This window comes from Microcaecilia unicolor, chromosome 4 (assembly GCF_901765095.1).
Source record: "Microcaecilia unicolor chromosome 4, aMicUni1.1, whole genome shotgun sequence".
Taxonomy (NCBI): domain Eukaryota; kingdom Metazoa; phylum Chordata; class Amphibia; order Gymnophiona; family Siphonopidae; genus Microcaecilia; species Microcaecilia unicolor.
The window spans coordinates 205,089,851-205,110,065 of NC_044034.1; the positions used below are offsets into that span (position 1 = coordinate 205,089,851).

Below are 20,215 nucleotides of genomic sequence, written 5' to 3' on the forward strand. Positions count from 1 at the left end.
GTCTGTCGAGAAAAGCTGTGGCGTCGGTACAGAAGTCGAGGCTAGAATCTGCCGAGGAGGAGGAGGCGGTAGCGGGCTGTCCGGAGACCGGCACATTGACACCTCTTGTGTGGAGGGTGAGCGGTTCTCCCGGTGTCAACGCTTCACGGGTGCCAATTCCCTCGATGCCCCGGAGCTCTCGGTACCGTGACGAGAAGGGGACCGAAGACGGTGCTTCTTTGCCTTTGCTCGAGGCACGTCACCGGTACCCCTCGGAACCGACGAGGAGGATGTGGAATCCACACGCCTCCTCGGGGTCGGGTCTGAAAGGGGCCGGTCCCGATGGGCCTGTACCACAGGAGCCCTCAAGGCCAGTGGAGATCCACTCGATGGTTCACTGCTGCCAGCATGTTATGGTCTCTGGACAGCCATTACCTGCGCTCCCGAGGTCGATGCACACTCCGGTGCCGACATTTACACCGCCGACCTAGGCTAAGACACAATTAACATACGTCTGGGCGATGGTCGGGCCCAAGGCACTGGATACACCACGCGTGAGGGTCGGTGCCTGAGATTTCCCGGTTGCACCAAGTACACTTCTTGAAGCCACTGGTAAGCCTCAATGTCATCGACGGAAAAATAGCGGCGGCGAAATCAAAATTCACGATGGTGCCAAAGAAAGGGCAAAAAAAGGGAGAAAACCCGTACAGGCGGCCAAAATGGTCGCACACGACGACGAAAGGAAACTTGAGGGCAAAAACTAAAGAAACTAAGGGGAAAACGTTTTTTTAAAGAAAAAACGAAACAGCTTGTGCACAAGTACGACGTTGAAGAAAAAAACGGTGAAAAGCTGACTAAAACAAAGGCTCTTCTTTTCTGGGGCACAGAACTGCCGTAAACAGCCGCTCTTGACCACGGAAAAAAGAAGACTGAAGCAGGACTCTAGCGCGACAGGCAGGAAGATGGCCGCACCTGCGTGCTCGAAGGCTTTAGCAACCTTTGTTGCTAGGAAGATTTTCCGGACCTGGGGTTGCCGTGGACGTCACCCATATGTGAGAACAAGCAGCCTGCTTGTCCTCGGAGAAAGGCATCTGACACTAGTCTGTGGGCTGGAAGCCTGGAACAGAACTGAAGGACCTTGTGATTGATATGAGTGGCAAAAAGATGCACCGAGGTGGTGCCCCACAATTGGAAGATCTTGCGGGCTACGCCCATGTTCAGTGACCACTCGTGAGGTTGCATTACCCTGCTCAACCTGTTGGCCAGACTGTTGTTTACACCTGCCAGATAAGTGGCTTGGAGAAACATGCTTTGACGGCGTGCCCAAAGCCACATCTGAGACAGCACAAAGGCAGACGGTCTGCAAGGTCCAAGATGGAAAATAAATGAAGCAGATCGTTAAAAGGAAAAACATAGTTTATTCGTAAAAACTAATTAAAATATATGTACACAAACAGCCCGACACAGGCCGTGTTTCGCCCAACAGGGCTGCTTCAGGGGCTCCACAATAACTCTTTACTGTCACAGTATTATGGATATATGTTTTCCTGATACAAATGTATAGAAGATCACTGTGATTATATGTTGAAAAAACAGCTTGATCAGAAATGCCAAAAAATAGAATACTGACATGAAGTCAATCCGACACTCTCGTATTTCTGAAGTCGCTGAAAAAAGGCTGTAACGTATACAGGAAGATGAAGTCAATCCGATACTCTTGTATTTCTGAAGTCGAGATAAGGAAATACACATACTCCCAGTCTGCTTAGCGACACTGCGACTACCGCAAGACACTTCGTAAACACTCTGGGTGCAGACGCCAAGCCAAGGGACAGCACATGGTACTGAAAGTGCTGTGTTCCCAGCCGAAACTGGAGATACTTCCTGTGAGCTGGAAGTATCGGGATGTGAGTATAAGCATCCTTTAAGTCCAGACAGCATAGCCAATCGTTTTCCTAACTCATGGGAAGAAGGGTGCCTAAGAAACCACCCTGAACTTTTCTCAGAGTAGGAATTTGTTCAGGGCCCTCATGTCTAGGATGGGATGCAAACCCCCCTGTTTTCTTTTGCACAAGGAAGTACCTGGAATAGAATCCCAGCCCTTCTTCCCCTGGTGGAACGGGTTCAACCGCATGGGCTTTTAGAAGGACGGAGAGTTCCTCTGCAAGTACCTGCTTGTGCTGGGAGCTGTAAGAATAAGCTCCTGGTGGGCAATTTGGAGATTTGGATTCCGGATTTAGGGAGTATCCTGACCGGACTATTTGAAGAACCCACCGGTCGGAGGTTACCATAGGCCACTTTGGTGAAAAAATAATAACTTCCCTCCTACCGGCAAGTCATCCGTCACGGACACTTGTATTGCGGCTATGCTTAACTGGAGCCAGTCAAAAGCCCATCCCTTGCTTTTGCTGGGGAGCAGCAGGGGCCTTAGGCGCATGATGTTGACGAGAACGAGCGCGCTAGGACTGAGCCTGGGTAGGCTGCCGGGAAGCCGGAGTATACCTACGCCTAGCATAGGAATATGGAGCACTCCTCTTCCCCCCCCCCCCCCCCCCCCCCCCCCCAAAATACCTCCTAGATGAGGAGGTTGTAGCAGAAGGCGCCCGGTGGGAGAGAGAATGCATAGCATCATTATGCTTCTTGATCTAATCAACAAGATCCTCTACTTTCTCAACAAAAAGGTTGTCCCCCCGGCAAGGTACATCCGCCATCCACTGCTGGACCGAATGAACAAGGTCAGAGACACGCAGCCATGCGAGTCTGCGAATCACTATACCTTGAGCAGCGATTCTGTATGCCACATCAAGAGTCGTAAGCACCCCTGGCCAGGAATTTACGACATGCCTTCTGCTGCCTGACCACCTGGCAAAAAGGCTCAGCCTGCTCCGGAGGGTGGGCATTGACCAAGCTAGACAGCTGCCTCACTGAGGTTCGCAAGTGTACGCTCGTGAAGAGCTGGTAGGACTGGATATGGGCAGTGAGCATAGCAGCCTGATACGTCTTCCTCACCATGGAATTGTGGGGTAACTGAGACCTCATCAACTCAGGTTCACCGTTGATCTGATACTGGGAATCAGCTTTTTTCAGGATCACGGGGCCAGAGGGAACGACCAGTTCCACATAAGGACTTCCTTCAGTACCTTATGTAGAGGAGCCATCACAGCCTCCTTAGGTGGTTAAGGACAGTCCAGGACCTCGAGCATCTCAGTCCTGGGGGTTCATCTTCAACCTCCATAGGGAATGGAATAGCCGTAGCCATTTCATGGACAAAAGATATAGAAGAAAGACTCTCAGGAGGAGACAGTCTTCTTTCAGGTGGAGGGGAAGGTTCAGAGGGAATCCCATATGACTCATCAGAATGAAAGTATCTGGTATCTCTCTCTGACTCCCACGAACGCTCCTCTTCAGTATCTGATAATACCTCTCTCAGGGAACTCTGAGACTGAGCCTGCCGCGACGTCCTCAATGGCGATGTCGAGAGGCCGATGCCCGCATGGACTGCAGCGAAGCTTCCTCCACCAACGTCGAAGGGGAGTCGACCTGGGTGGCAGCCAACACCGGTGTCGCAAGTGGCACTGAGGATGGGGACCTCACTGCAGGTGAAGGGCCAGACGCTGCTGCAGCAGACGGTATGGAAAGCGCAAGCACCCCCAACGCTGAAGCAGACTGGCGCAGCAGTCTTTCCAGAAACTCTGGAAGCAGGGCCCGGATGCGCTCGTCAAGAGCTGCCATTGGAGGAGGCTGTGGAGCCGATGGAACACTTGGTGGCAGAATCTGCTGAGGCTCAGGTGCAGGCATCGGGCTGCTAGGAGACCGGCGAATCGGCACCTCCTATATAGAGGGAGAGCGATCCACTTGGCGCCGACGCTTCCCGGGTGCCGAATCCCTCGACGCTCCAGAGTTCCCGACACCGTGTGAAGAAGGAGATCGATGACGGTGCTTCTTCGCCTTTGCTCGATGCCCGTCATCAAGACTCCTCGGTACTCACAAGGATGATGTGGAATCCTCATGTCTCCTCTATTATGGGTATTATGCAGGCCTGACATCCTACTTTGGTTCAGGCTCTGAATTGACAGTAAAACTGACAAGGCCCAATTCTAAGTGACTTTCAGCTGAACTCCAGAGTGAGTCAAGAAACAGCATAAGGAGTGTCAAAGCAAATGCAAGGCGCAGATTAAGAAGACCAAGAGGGAGTATGAAAAAAAGATAGCATTAGAGGCAAAAAAACATAGTAAAAAATTTTTTCAGTATATTAAAAGCAGGAAGCCGGCAAAAGAATCGGTTGGGCCGCTGGATGACCGAGGGGTAAAAGGGGCGATCAAGGAAGACAAAGACGTAGCGGAGAGACTGAATGAATTCTTTGCTTCGGTCTTCACAGAGGAAGATTTGGGTGGGATACCGGTGTCGGAAATGGTAATTCAAGCGGACGAGTCGGAGAAACTTACTGACTTCACGGTAAACCTGGAGGACGTAATGGGGCAGTTCGGCAAACTGAAGAGTAGCAAATCTCCTGGACCGGATGGTATTCATCCTAGAGTACTGATAGAACTGAAAAACGAGCTTGCGGAGCTACTGCTAGTGATATGCAACTTATCCTTAAAATCGAGCGTGGTACCGGAAGATTGGAAGGTGGCCAATGTAACGCCCATTTTTAAAAAAGGCTCCAGGGGAGATCCGGGAATTATAGACCGGTGAGTCTGACGTCGGTGCCTGGGAAAATGGTAGAGGCTATTATTAAAAACAAAATTACAGAGCACATCCGAGGACATGGATTACTGAGACCAAGTCAGCATGGCTTTTGTGTGGGGAAATCTTGCCTGACCAATTTACTTCAATTCTTTGAAGGAGTGAACAAACATGTGGACAAAAGGGAGTCGGTTGATATTGTGTATCTGGATTTTGAAAAGGCGTTTGACAAGGTACCTCATGAAAGGCTACAGAGGAAATTGGAGGGTCATGGGATAGGAGGAAATGTCCTATTGTGGATTAAAAACTGGTTGAAGGATAGGAAACAGAGAGTGGGGTTAAATGGGCAGTATTCACAATGGAGACGGGTAGTTAGTGGGGTTCCTCAGGGGTCCGTGCTAGGACCGCTGCTTTTTAATATATTTATAAATGATTTAGAGATGGGAGTAACTAGCGAGGTAATTAAATTTGCTGATGACACAAAGTTATTCAAAGTCGTTAAATCGCGACAGGATTGTGAAAAATTACAAGAGGACCTTACGAGACTGGGAGACTGGGCGGCTAAATGGCAGATGATGTTTAATGTGAGCAAGTGCAAGGTGATGCATGTGGGAAAAAGAACCCGAATTATAGCTACGTCATGCAAGGTTCCACGTTAGGAGTTACGGACCAAGAAAAGGATCTGGGTGTCGCTGTCGATAACACACTGAAACCTTCTGCTCAGTGTGCTGCTGCGGCTAAGAAAGCGAATAGAATGTTGGGTATTATTAGGAAAGGTATGGAAAACAGGTGTGAGGATGTTATAATGCCGTTGTAGCGCTCCATGGTGCGACCGCACCTTGAGTATTGTGTTCAATTCTGGTCGCCGCATCTCAAGAAAGATATAGTAGAACTGGAAAAGGTGCAGCGAAGGGCGACTAAATGATAGCGGGGATGGGACGACTTCCCTATGAAGAAAGACTAAGGAGGCTAGGGCTATACAGCTTGGAGAAGAGACGGCTGAGGGGAGACATGATAGAGGTATATAAAATAATGAGTGGAGTGGAACAGGTGGATGTGAAGCGTCTGTTCACGCTTTCCAAAAATACTAGGACTAGGGGGCATGCGATGAAACTACAGTGTAGTAAATTTAAAACAAATCGTAGAAAATTTTTCTTCACCCAACGTATAATTAAACTCTGGAATTCGTTGCCGGAGAAAGTGGTGAAGGCGGTTAGCTTAGCAGAGTTTAAAAAGGGGTTGGACGGATTCCTAAAGGACAAGTCCATAAACCGCTACTAAACGGACTTGGAAAAATCCAAAATTCCAGGAATAACATGTATAGAATGTTTGTACGTTTGGGAAGCTTGCCAGGTGCCCTTGGCCTGGATTGGCCGCTGTCGTGGACAGGATGCTGGGCTCGATGGACCCTTGGTCTTTTCCCAGTATGGCATTACTTATGTACTTAATGTCACAAGTGGAGGTGCAAAAAACTAGCTGACCACAGCGTTACAAGCCATATGAGGAAGAGTGGCGGTGCAAGAAAATAGCTGACCACAGGGGTTTAGTAATGTGACAGTTAGTGACAGATGACAGATGTTCAAGAGGGAAAAAGAACAATGTGGTTTCACGGGTAGATGACAAGGCTTCCAAGAAATGTTGGCCTCTTCATTATCATAATTCACCTCGGGGTCAGGTCTGACGATGGTTGGTCCCGGGGGGCCTGCATAGCAGGAGGCCTCGAGACAGGTGGAGACCCACTCAATGCCTCACTGCTCCCAGCACGACTTGGTCTCTCAGCAGTCATTACCTCTGCTCCTGACGTTGATGCTTCCCTCGATGTTGACGCCGACCTCCGTACCGATGTCGATGCTGAGTCGAAGGACCGGACCGAGCCCCAAAAAGTTTCTCTCGTTGGACTTCTCGAGCCACTTGGGTCAGTTTTTTCATACAAAGACACAGACTACAAGCAGCTGGGCTGTGGTCGGGCCTAAGGCACTGGATACACCAGGAATGGGTATCGGTGCCTGAGATGGTCCGGCTGCACCTACAATGTTTAAAGCCGCTGGGTGTCTTCGATGACATGGAAGGAAAAACGGCCTTAGTGAAATAAAAAGATGCGATTGTGCCACAATGAAAGGGGCACAAAAAGGGGAGAAACCTGACCGCGCGGCCTAAAGGCCAGTCGCGTTGGAAAAAAACAAAGAAAACTTACAATCAGGAAGAAAAAAATAACTAAGATAAAACTAATACTTTTTTTTTTTAAACAAACCAAGAAAACAGCGAAAACTCACAAAAAAAGAAGACTCTTTTCCCGGGCCTCAACGAGGAGCACAAGAGGAACCTGCTGCACCTTGTTGCAGAAAAAGAAACAACTGAGGTACGCGCTTGCGTGGCGGACAGGCAGTCTGTGCATGCACAGTGCGCGCTGCACATGCGCCAGAAGACTCTGGCAAAACATTTTTGTTTTTGCTATTGCAAAATGCCGATTCCCGGGCCGACACAGACGTCAACCCACATGTGAGTATAAGCACCCTGCTTGTCCTCGGAGAAAAGTACATTACAGCCACGCAATCATATAAAAGCCCTTTTCTCCACTTAAACAGACTTTACCCACAGAAAAAAAGGTTATAAAATTACCCCTTAACAGTCTGAGCCTCCATCCACTCTGCTTTTTGAGCTTATCATATTATAACAATTATGACTGTCTATACTGTATAAGTACATAAGTATTGTCATACTGGGACAGTACGAAGGTCCATCAAACTCAGTATCCTGCTTCCAACAATGGCCAATCCAGGTCACAAGTACCTGGCAAGATCCCAGAACATTAAAAGAGACTTTATTGCTGCTTATCCTCGAAATGAGCAGTGGATTTTCCCAAGTCTATCTTAATAAAGGCTTATGGACTTTTCTTTTAGGTATGTATCCAAACCTTTTTTTTAAACCCTGTTAAACTAACTGCTTTTACCATATTCTCTGTACATAGCAAAACAGGACCTTGACCACTTGGGTTACAGTCCTGGCTTTTCAGGTGGGGACAGATGCTTTTCTACATGACACTGAAGCTCAGAGCCCTAATTACTATGCTTAATTCTACAGAATTGCCTGAAGTGACAGCAATTAATTTAAAGTCCTAAATTAACTCCTTAAGAGTTTGCAGTTCATTTTGCATGCAAGCATACAGTTAGGTAAATAACAGATTATCTCTACACTTTAGATAAATTCAATTGAATTCTGAATGCCTATGAAAGATACATGAAGGAAGAGCAGCCAAGGACAAAGATCTGACAAATGATGTTACTCCTCACGTTCTAAACTTGTGCTGATTCAACAACTTTTTGCATCTTGTTACCATGGATATGTCTCTTTGAGCTATTACTAACTGCTCTCCTGAACTGTAGGAGTGACCTAGTGGTTAGGGTGGTGGACTTTGGTCCTGGGGAACTGAGTTCGATTCCCACTTCAGGCACAGGCAGCTCCTTGTGACTCTGGGCAAGTCACTTAACCCTCCATTGCCCCATGTAAGCCGCATTGAGCCTGCCATGAGTGGGAAAGCGCGGGGTACAAATGTAACCAAACAAACAAACAAAAACAAAAATATATATATATATATATATATATGATCAGCAGCTAGGTAGTAGGGATGCAGAGGCAAAAAATGTTGTTCATTTTTGGAATTTTTCTTGATTCCCCCCCCCCCCCCCCCCCCCCCAGTTCATTTTGCATCTTTGATTTAATACAAATTTAATGTACACTAATTTATAAGTTAACACACATTAAATTGATTTTGTGCTCACTAGGGAGAGATGAATCCCATTCTAAGACTTACCAGGTCTGGCCACAAATTTCTTAGAGGGTCAACGCATTCTTATCATGGACTCTGGCTGTAGAGTTTGCCACACGTTTTGTGGGGCCCATGAGGAAAAAACGTGCCTTTGGGTACAACGATTCTATGAGGTACAATGATTCTATTCCCACAGAATTTTGCTTTAACATTTCTCATATGTTAAAAAAAACACCACCACTTTCTAGGTGACAACTGAGTAAAGAGAAGGACTTCAGACTAGAGGTTTATGTGGAAACTAATTCAGTAGCCTTAGGCAGGTTTATTACAGATAGATAAAGCATATGGCGAAGGAAAACCATTCATGATCTTCTTAGAGAAGCAAATGAGAGGAAAACAAGATTTGAAGTTACATCTTTTCATGAGAAGATAATTCTTAAACATAGGAGAGCTCAAGACAATCATACCTTGGAGAAGAATATTTTAGTCTTTTAAGTGATGTTCCCCTACCACCATTACACAGATAAATTATCCCCACCGAGATCCATTGAGTTCTGACAATAACATGGTTTTAATACTAGGATTTTTCATTATTTAAAATTGATACGCAGATAATTTTTAAAATGCTGCAGAGAACCAAAGTCTAACATCAGAATGTCTCTTCTTTGGTCAAACCTGCCGTAGTGACTATACAGTCACTCTGGGATTTAACTTTTACTGTGCATTCCTCTTTGGAGTTACAAACTGCTAAAAACTCTGCTGAAATTAAGTTAATTTCAGAAGCTCTCCTCCAGCAGGTTCAGATAACTGACCAACAAACCTCCAAGACTAAACAATTAGAGGGGAAAATACAACTGTTGGAATCTTTAGGACAAACCTCAATTAAGGATATAAATTATATGTTTCGACGTCTAGAATATTTGGAAAATAAAACAAGAAAACAACTTGAGGTTTATTAATTTTCTAAGATCCCCTCTAATTATGCCAATTGATATGGTAAAAAAAATATATGACTGATATATTGGGGATGTCGAATTTATTTATTTATTTACTACTACTACTTAGCATTTCTATAGCGCTACCAGGGTTACGCAGCACTGTACAAGTTTAAACATGGGGAAGGACAGTCCCTGCTCAAGAGAGCTTACAATCTATTTATTTATTGAATGAGTCACTACCTCCAATTTTGCGGGTACAATATCTACAAGAAAAATCAAAATCAGAAGTAACAAATTTTCAACTAAACAAAGGTTATCAATAGAAATCAAACAAAATAAAACATGGAAAAGAAAATAAGATGATACCTTTTTTATTGGACATAACTTAATACATTTCTTGATTAGCTTTCGAAGGTTGCCCTTCTTTGTCAGATCGGAAATAAGCAAATGTGCTAGCTGATAGTGTATATAAGTGAAAACATTCAAGCATTACTATGACAGTCTGACAGGGTGGGAGGATGTTTTATTTTGTTTGATTTCTATTGATAACCTTAAGAGTGGACTAACACGGCTACCACACTCCTCAACTAAACAAAGGAAATGTGATGAACTTGACATCTTTTTTGGAGTCTTCATTAGAAGTTATTACCCAGAGGTCTACTGCGTTAGTTTCATTTGCCCTGGAAATGGATCTGGATGCTGTATTAAGACTTTCCTTTACACATTTGGATGCTACTTTTTTGGGTTCTAAAATAAGAATTTACCCCGATCTCTCTCGAGAGACTCAGAAGAGGCGGAAGGGATTCTTGGCATTGCGCCAAAGAACCTTAGCCCTTGGAGCGAATTATATATTAAAATTTCCTTCTATTTGTAGAGTATTATATCAAACTAAACAATTTCAATTTTCTGAACCCAAACAATTATAAGACTTTTTGGTTGCAAATGAGGATGTTAATGTGAAAGTTAAATAACCAGATAGCTCACTGTATGATAGGCATAAGAGCTGCATGGAAAACAGTAATATTATTTTCTGAGTTTTTCTCAAGTTGTTTTTATTTTTTCCTTTTCTTGGATCCATATTTCTTAAATATATAGGTTGAAGGATAAGTGTATTTTGCCTAATAATGTATATTGTGACTTGATTTATTTTAATTTCCAATTTCTATCTTCTCATTTTTTTTGAGTTGTAAAATATAAATTAAATAAAATAAAAAAGAATGTCTCTTACCCCATCTTCGCTGACTCTCCCTGTCCTGGGTTTTGATTGGCTGTCTTTGTTTTCATCCACCTTCTCCTTGCCCTCTTCCTCAGGTTCCTTGGACTCTCCTGTCTTGCTTTCTTGCTGACCCTTAAATGTTTTCTCTGCCTCCTTCAGGTCTGTGAGCGTCACTCCCTGTGTGAGACAGCACATGGTTCAGCAGCAACAAATAAAAAAAAGACCAAAGCTGCCATATAAATCCAGCTTGACCATTACACAAACTAGGCTGTCACCTGGGGTGACAGCTTCTAGGTAGCAGCAAAGAGCAGCTGCAGTCAAAGCAAAATAAGTCTCAATGATCCCACAAGCTCAAAGAATCATCATGACTTAGTTTAAATATCAAAAGTCTGGGATGGCCTAAAAAGGTAATTGAAGGGTCGCAGGCCTTAAGGTTTGCCTAGGGTGCCTAACTGGAAATTACATGAATGAATGGCTGTGATAATCTCTTAGATAATCTCTTAGACAAGGGCAGGACACAGGGAGGGAAGGCGGGCCGAAGGGAGGCGTTCTGCTGCCTGCAGCGCTGCTTTCACGGAGGTGAGACTGCAATTTCAATGCAGGGGGCAGACAGTCGACGACGGAGGGCGGGTGGGACTGTGGCGCCGGGCCCGGAAATTTTGTCCCCCCTGTCCCCCCCTCTCGGCGGCTATGCAAAGGGGCTTTCCCCAATCAACTGTCTGCTTGTTTCTCTACCCCTAAGCTCTTCTCTACTCTCCGACAGTGTTTGCTATCGAAACATAATCTATGCCTTGTTGAAAGCCACCCCACCACCCCCCCCGGCAGCTGTTTCTCTGCCCATCTAAAGCTGTTCTCTACTCTCTGACAAGTTTTGCTATTGAAAAATACAACAAGTCTGCTCCTCCCAGAAGTCTACCTCACACAACAACAGCTCCAGACCTGACAGAAAATTTTGAACATTGCTCGGAATGCTCTTTTTAATACTAATGAGCTGTTTGTAATACATTTGCATAGGATTATTGTTAGCTGCTACCCTGAATGGCAAAAACCATGCAGAACCCCTCTGTGCACTAGATGCTGAATAACATGATCGCTAGACTGGCTAGAATCAGTTTAAATCAGAAGTTGGTAGCATATGCCCCTTAATGTGTTAGTCACTAAAGTGTGTTTGTAGTAACATTTTATAGTTCCTAAATTGTCTTAATGGCCAATTTGTGTCAGTTTCAACATACTTTTCACAGGACCTTTGGAGCTAAGCGTTTAAGTCGTTAACAGATATGACATCTATGCTTAAACACACTCTTTGAATTGATATGGACAATGCAGCCTAAGATTCCATTTATCTAAGAAATAACATTTTCTACTCAAACATATCTGAAGTATCAGTACAATGGTACGAGTTATAGTTAACATAACAAGCAACAGGGAGAAAGAATTAAGCAGGTTTTTTTTAACTTATTCTTTACAATGAAATTTCTAGTGTCTTTAATATAACTGACAAGCACGCTCAGGCTCACATGAACAGTAAGACTTTTGTGATTACCTAACTTGTCATCACTTGTTTTTAATTAAATCTTCTTGAGGGCCATTATTGCTGAAACAAAGCTATGTCTGATGAGGTAAATTAATTTTCAATTTTTTTTAAATTCTGATATTACCTTGTGTTGCTACAGCTTGTTTCTTTTTATATTTTTTTGATTGCTAATAAAAAAAAAAATTTAAGCAACACTACACTTAGGAGTCCTTTTACTGCTGAGGTAGAAAGTGGCCTTAGTGTAACTTTATGCAGGTTTTTATCGTGCGCTAAGGTCATTTTTACCACAGCAGTAAGATGCCCGATTTTCCATTTTTTAAATTTATGGCCATGTGCTATGGTGGTAAGAGCTCATGTGCTAATCCTGCGCTAATCAGCGTACAGTAATGCAGCTGCACTAACTGATCAGCACAGAAATGCCCACTCTCCGTCCCCAACATGCCCCCTCTGCAAAAAAAAATAAAAATATTTTTTAGCATATGGTTTGTGCGCATAATCTCAAACTTACCACAGGACACCTGAGTGCATCCCATAGTAAGCCATTTTAAGCTGTGGTAAATGTCCATTAGTGCTTACTGCAGCTTAGTAAAAGGACCCCTTAGCTTCTAGGGCCTAATACAGACATTTAGCTGCCTTTGAGTGTATTATTACCCTTTTACTTTTTATAATATTCCTTTGATTTCTGTATTTCCAGTGATGACATGTAAGTGGTGCCCCCATTTCAGTATTAACATGACAAAAACATGGCCTTATTCAGTTTTTCTATAACAGATTGATGTTTTCAGACTCTCATCCTCAATAGAGTGGAGGAGTGGCCTAGTGGTTAGGGTGGTGGACTCTGGTCCTGGGGAACTGAGGAACTGAGTTCGATTCCCATTTCAGGCACAGCTCCTTGTGACTCTGGGCAAGTCACTTAACCCTCCATTGCCCCAGGTACAAATAAGTACCTGTATATAATATGTAAGCCACATTGAGCCTGCCATGAGTGGGAAAGCGCGGGGTACAAATATAACTAAAATAACTAAAATAAAATGATACTTTGGAACTCAAACAAACTGGGTGTCTAAGAAATCCCTTCTGTTTGACCCTCATTTTTTTTTTACTTTGGGAACTGGTCTTAGCCAATAAGATGCACTCTTTTGGCCCTTTTACACAAAGAGGTTGGTTAGGCCAAAATTATAAAACCACTCCAAGACTAATTACAATTGAAACCACTTTAATGCTTTGGAATGGAGTAATAGTACTAACTGTATCAAATGTAACTGCCTATAAGTCGCTGGCACTGTGGCAAACTGCCAAGTGCCCCGTTTGTGATTCCAGTATTTGGCCATGAAAGTGTGTGGCCTGAATGAAGTGGTGGGTACAGCTCTGGCCACCTTGTTGGGCAGACAGAATTACTATGAAAGTTGCTTGGTAAGGCTAACAGAGATCATCTTGCCAGGCAGTGAAAATTGGAGAGTCAGCATGACTAGGAAAATCTCTCTCGTTTACCACATACAGCAACTATGCTATGCTAACTTATTGCTATCCCATATCTATTCCTCTCTATCTTCCTACACCTACCTCCTAATGCTCATTTCCTTCTGCACCTAATTCCTCCTTTGTTCAATTTACTTATCCATTAACCCCATTAATATTACATTTACCACAAATTGCATATTCTTCTTTTGACTTATAATTGTTTTTTTATATTATTACTATGTAAGCCGCATTGAGCCTGCCATGTGTGGGAAAGCGCAGGGTACAAATGTAATAAATAAACAAACTACAAGGTGTCCACAAGCATGATACATCCTACGATAAGGTGCATCATAGTTTGATCAATGTGATACAATTTACACATTAAGCAAGAAATCTCTCTAAATGATTAATAAAGTGGAGCTTAGTAGACGGGCACGTCATTAAAATGATTCAAAAAGTGATCTGTGACCCTTTACAGATCAAAGAACTTGATTTTGATCTGAAAAGACAGGGGATTTGTCCGTTACGTTTATAAGAATATTTCCTGTTTCTTTGGAGAAACTGATTTAGGAATGTCTGCTTTATTAGGTTATGCAGCAAGGCCTTTTAAAGGAGTAAGGCAAAGAGAATATGTTAATATAGTCTGACAAACATATCAAATGGTACTTCCCCAAGAGACTGGGATCCAGAAAGACAAAAAGAAGAACAATGTCACAGATAGCAACTAAATTGCATATCTGAAAATGCATGGAGTGAATATCATGGCCAGGGAATGTGAGGAACAAAGACTGAGCAAGAGTCAGAAGATTCTGTCACCTGAGTAGACCTCCGGGACTGTCGTGCGTGACGAGACCTGGCTTTGCGCTGAGCTTCTGCCTCCTCATCTCGAACTGGTGTCAGGTAGGACCTAGGAATATGAAAACAAAATAACTGTAGTCTCTTCCTACCATGACCACAGATGTCCAAAAGGAATGTGTCACAGACTCACCCGGGCATCTAGAGAGCAGAAATCAAGACCTTGCTCATGGTACATCCCTAATATCCATTGTTTCCAGTCACTATGCCCAATATAAACAGGAACCAGAATCTGAAATCTCTCTTGGAAAGATTACTGGGAAATATGTGCCTAAAAACTATATAAGCAGTACTCATTCTTCCAACTAACAACAGGAAACAGGCAATGAGTTGTGCCCTATGATCAGTTTTAATTCTCCCTAAATGCACTATCAATTTCCTCTTATTGATCATCAGGTGTGTGGGTATCTGCCAATAACACACCTATGAAATCTCAGTATCTCATCTCCTGTCCTCAGTTTCCTCCTTACCCCAGCAAAGGGATGGTTTCCAAAGAACAGTTCACACTAGTTGGCCAATTTTCTTTTATATTGCAACTCTCACTAAAGAGCACAGAAGGAAGAAAATCTGAGGTGCAATAAGCTCCATATGGCAACAAATCTTTTCCACTTTTCTTTGGCCATGTCTGATGAACATCATACCATGTCCTCCCTATTCAAGACATAATACAACATGCAAGTTGTTGCTGTGATAAATCCCAGGTGGTACTATATATATATTTTACAGCAGAACATAAAATGTGTTTTTAACTAGTAATCAAACGTGTGTGACTGTCTCTGGGAAAACATGACGCAAAGTCACAGATCCAAAATGTTAAGAATGGGCCATGATTTTCATGTCATGGGTCCAAAAGCAGTTTCAAGTTCCGCAATTTAAAAAAAACCATTTTCTCACATAAAAGGATGGTGCTTGGACTGTTGTATTACAAATTGTTTGCTCTAATAGAATTCATTAAAGCCCCAACTTTTGTTTCTGCTGACTTTAGTCATGTTTTCCCAGAGACAGTCACATATCAGCTTTAGCTATCCTAATACAGAAACACAGAAGCAAACAGGAGCTCGTACGTCTCACAGAAGGGACATCCACACAAGTCCAGACATAAGAGTCTCAGGTGGTCTGACATGAACATGGTGGACTAATCAGGTCTCACAAGGGCAGTAGGCAGGACAGAAGCCATACTCCAATCTGAGATTATGTACATGAAAGGTGATTTAACATCCCACATGGGAAAAGGTGGCGGTATTGGTTTAATTATGGGCATTTATATGCTCATCTGCTCAAAGTGGTTGAGAATCAGAGAGGAAGTAAATGGGCAGACTGTCCATGTGCTGCTGTTACCTGCGTCGCTCTTTTGCATCAGGGTTTGGTGCAGTTCCTGCTGAAGTCTTATCTTCTGTCTGTGTCGTTCCTCCTCCAAGTGGAGAACGTGCAGCAGTGCTAGAGAGACAGACAGACAGTTACTTGACAATGCTACATACAACAAGACAAGCATATACCAAGAGAGCTACAGAAACACAGACTTTTTAACACTACAAGAGTAACACACAATGATTCTAAGAGTGTGACCATGGCATACAGAACTAACAGTAGCACATCCCAGTGACTAAAGAAAAAAAAAAGTTATAAAACTTATTTCTCCATCTGCGTGATATTAAAAAAATATATATATCTAACCCTTTCCTGTTCAAATTCATTTGACTTGAAAATGGTGCAAAAGGCAGCATTCATTGCCTCCAGGAGAGGAAATTCCAGTAGCACTTACAGGCACAATTTAAATGTGTATATCAGATTCCAAAGGAAGTTGCTGCCTATTTTATTTATTTATTTGTTACAATTGTATCCCACATTTTCCCACCTACTTGTAGGCTCAATGTGGCTTACATAGCTCCGGAGCAGCACTTGCAGACTCCGGTGTTGACAAATACAAGGTAATGGTGTGGTTAGGTAGATCGATAGAGTTAATGTGGCGCAAACCGCATTGGATCATGCAATGGAAGATTTGTGTCCAGTCTATAACATGATTTAGTTACGTTGTATTGCAGAGATTGGGCATTTATGTTGGATCGGTGGGATAAGCCTTTTTGAACAGGTGAGTTTTTAGGTTTTTCCGAAAGTTTAGGTGGTCATTTGTATTTTTCAAGGCTTTTGGTAATGCGTTCCACAGTTGTGTGCTAATGTAGGAGAAACTGGATACATATGATGATTTGTATTTGAGTCCTTTACATGTAGGGAAGTGAAGATTTAGGTATGTTCTTGCTGATTCGGTTATGTTTCTTGTTGGTAAGTCGATCAGATCTATCATGTATCCCGGAGCTAGACCGTGGATTACTTTATGAACCAATGAACAGATTTTGAAAGCAATTCGTTCTTTGACTGGAAGCCAGTGTAGTTTTTCGTGGAGGGGTTGCACACTGTCAAATCGTGTTTTACCAAAGATGAGTCTAGCTGCCGTGTTCTGAGCGGCCTGCAGCTTCTTTAGGATCTGTTCTTTGCATCCCGCGTATATTCCGTTGCAGTAGTCAGCGTGGCTTAGTACCATTGATTGTATCATGTTGCGAAAAATTCCTCTCGGGAAGAATTGTTTCACACGTTTCAGTTTCCACATTGTGTGAAACATTTTCTTTATTGTGGTTGTGGCTTGGCTCTCTAGTGTTAAGTTGTGGTGAATGGTAATGCTGAGGATTTTCAGGCTGTCTGAGATGGGGAAGGAATAGTCTGGGGTATTAATAGTTGTGGGGTGGGCAGCGCTGTGCTGGGATGAGATAATGAAACTTTATGTTTTTTCTTTATTGAGTTTTAGTTTGAATGCCATTGCCCAGGAGTCCATGATGTCCAGACTGGTCAATCTCGTTGGTGATTTCTGATGGTTTGGATTTGAAAGGTATGTATATTGTGACATCGTCTGCATATAAAAAAGGGTTAAGGCCTTGGTTGGATAAGGACTTGGCTAGTGGGGTCATCATTAGGTTGAAGAGGATCGGTGAGAGGGGTGATCCTTGTGGTACTCTGCAATCTGCTTTCCAAGGTGATGAGATGTTTGAGTTTGACTTTACTTGATATGTTCTTGTGGTATGGCTCTTTACTTAGGTTTGGTGCCGAAACAGTTGAGATACAGAGGGAGAAGAATCAGGCCTAACTGCAGAAAAACTCCTGTGTAATGCACATAAAGGCCTACAATGTCTCATTTCTGGACCACTGCCATAAACAGCAGTGAGCGGGTTGAGGGAAGATTCTGATTAGGTGGAGGAGAGGAAAGACTGGCTAAAAAATAAATCTGAAAATTGACAAAAAGGGTGCAAGAAAAAATATAAAATCAGCAGAAGTATTAGGAACATAGAAGCACTGTACCAGAAAAAAAAACCCGATTATAGGGGCAGCTGGTACCCACAGAAGGATGAGTGGTAATTGTGCTGCCTGTTCATCGGCTCTCTCGCAGCTTTGGCTGTCATAGGGAGTGTTGGAAAGGCTCTAAGACAGGACTTTGGATTAGCATAGAGTCTTTTCACAGACACATAGCCATCTGTGTGGTGACTGGGGAGCTTGCACCTGGGTTAGAATGCATTGCAGTGCAAGGAGTGTGAATGGGAGCAGTAGACATCAGGCCTCATAGCAATGCCTACCAGCCTAGGCGAGAACAAAACCGCAAATGAGCGGGCACCAACAGAGAAAATAATGTTTGGCTTCAGGATGCTTTTATCACTTGTGCAAGATCTTTTTCCATCTGGTCAACAGAGGCCCTTGCGAGATCAATGCACAAAATAAGAGGGCCTCACAATCAATTCCATAACTGATATTTGATTGTAAAATGATCAAAATATCTATAAATTATTATATTAGTTTTGGCGCTCTGGCTCTCTGTGATTAATAGCATTTTACTGAAGTATATGTGCCATCTTCTGTTAACTATATCTGCCAATGCTGCAGTAGAATGGCATAGGCTACTTCGACCCTGACATTGCAAAATGATTCTATAGAGACACAGTGGGCTCAGTTTCCTGGCTCTAACAGCTTTCTAGATTCACTGTCCTGAAAAAGCTCAGACAGCAGCAAGCCATGGTTTAATGACATAAGCTATTTATTTGATGACAACATGAAAAGGAAGGATTCATCCTGAGCTTTGTACTAGAGTGTCTACATGTAAGAGGAATTTATTTAGTAAAATGGCAAACATGAAATCAAAACAGAGACGGTATACAGCATACATAGAAAGTATACAAACAAACATGAAATCAAACCTACATAACAGTCCTATGCAGGCACCTCAGAGAAAATATGCTTAGTCAGCAATTTTTCACTACAGACACATTAAGGGTGACGGTCTAAGATACAGACATCACGATTATGCTTCATGAATGCCACCTGGGGTATTTTACCCAATAATTTATAAGCTCACCAGGTTCTTCCCACTGTAAGCTCGGGAGAACACTAGCACTAATGATCCCTCTTTACTCATCAGCAAACTCAGAACCTTCTCAGGACCCTTTGTTCAACAGCCCCCAAACAAAAAGGTTAGAGCATCTCTCTCAACCTCTTTCAAGAAGAACACACCACAGACAAACAGCCTATCTAGAGTGAAGGAGGAGTGGCCTAGTGGTTAGGGTGGTGGACTTTGGTCCTGGGGAACTGAGTTCGATTCCCACTTCAGGCACAGGCAGCTCCTTGTGACTCTGGGCAAGTCACTTAACCCTCCATTGCCCCATGTAAGCCGCATTGAGCCTGCCATGAGTGGAAAAGTGCGGGGTACAAATGAAACAAACAAAAAAAAATGACGGCTACTAGTCACAAGTCCCTGCCTGACCACCAGTCCTTCTCACAAATCCCTCCCAAATGGAATTTACCGGGTAGGAAAGGTGCCCGTTGTAACAGTTCGTGCTGTGAGGCCCCCAGGGCCAGGGCGTGAGGAGGGTATGGTCAAAGAAGTCGAGGTAGACGATGTATCTTCTGTTTTGCGGCCAAATGAAGAGCTGGAACACAAAATTTCCAAAATCAGAAATAATAATACACTCATACTATAAAAGGCTTTGGGTCAATCCCTTTCTCACTGTCATCTAGGTACAGATTAAGCTGTGCTAAGAAGAACGTGATTTCTATGATCCTCCAAAGGCTGGATTAAATCTAGCCTTCTATTACTCCCAAGTGTTGCATTGAAAAAAGGTGTAAGTGAAGGTTAAGGCTGCCAATTGGATCTAGATCTACAGGACAGGGTTGATCCAGTCCTGTTTAAACCCCGCTGCATGCAGGGACTTGTAGTTCTGATTTCTCTACTGCATTCCCTAAGAAAAAGCGAATGATACATACCTGTAGCAGGTGTTCTCCGAGGACAGCAGGCTGATTGTTCTCACGACTGGGTTGACGTCCACGGCAGCCCCTCAAACCAGAAGAAAAAATCTCGCGGGAGGTCCCTACGCGGGGCACGCCCACTGCGCATGCACGGCTGTCTTCCCGCCCGTGCGCAACCATTCCCGCTCAGTTAAATGACAAGCAAAGAAATGAGGAAAAACGCAACTCCAAAGGGGAGGAGGGAGGGTAGGTGAGAACAATCAGCCTGCTGTCCTCGGAGAACACCTGCTACAGGTATGTATCATTTGCTTTCTCCGAGGACAAGCAGGCTGCTTGTTTTCACGACTGGGGTATCCCTAGCTCTCAGGCTCACTCAAAACAACAGACAGGGTCAATTGGGCCTCGAAACAGCGATGATCTAACAGAAATTTTTTTTTTTTTTAAACATATTTTATTGATGTTTTTGTTTTTTTTAACATCCAACTGGAAACATCTCTGAT

The 20,215-nt window shown here is 43.5% G+C and overlaps 1 protein-coding gene across 1 annotated transcript in view; it reads right to left on the bottom strand.

The window, feature by feature from the left end:
• LOC115468956 (protein phosphatase 1 regulatory subunit 12A-like) overlaps positions 1-20,215 on the bottom strand; it is a 489,777-nt gene that overhangs the window by 163,774 nt on the left and 305,788 nt on the right. Inside the window, 4 exon segments of the mRNA XM_030201143.1 lie at positions 10,598-10,762; positions 14,397-14,487; positions 15,774-15,872; positions 19,274-19,399. Of these exon segments, the coding sequence (XP_030057003.1) occupies positions 10,598-10,762; positions 14,397-14,487; positions 15,774-15,872; positions 19,274-19,399 (481 nt within the window).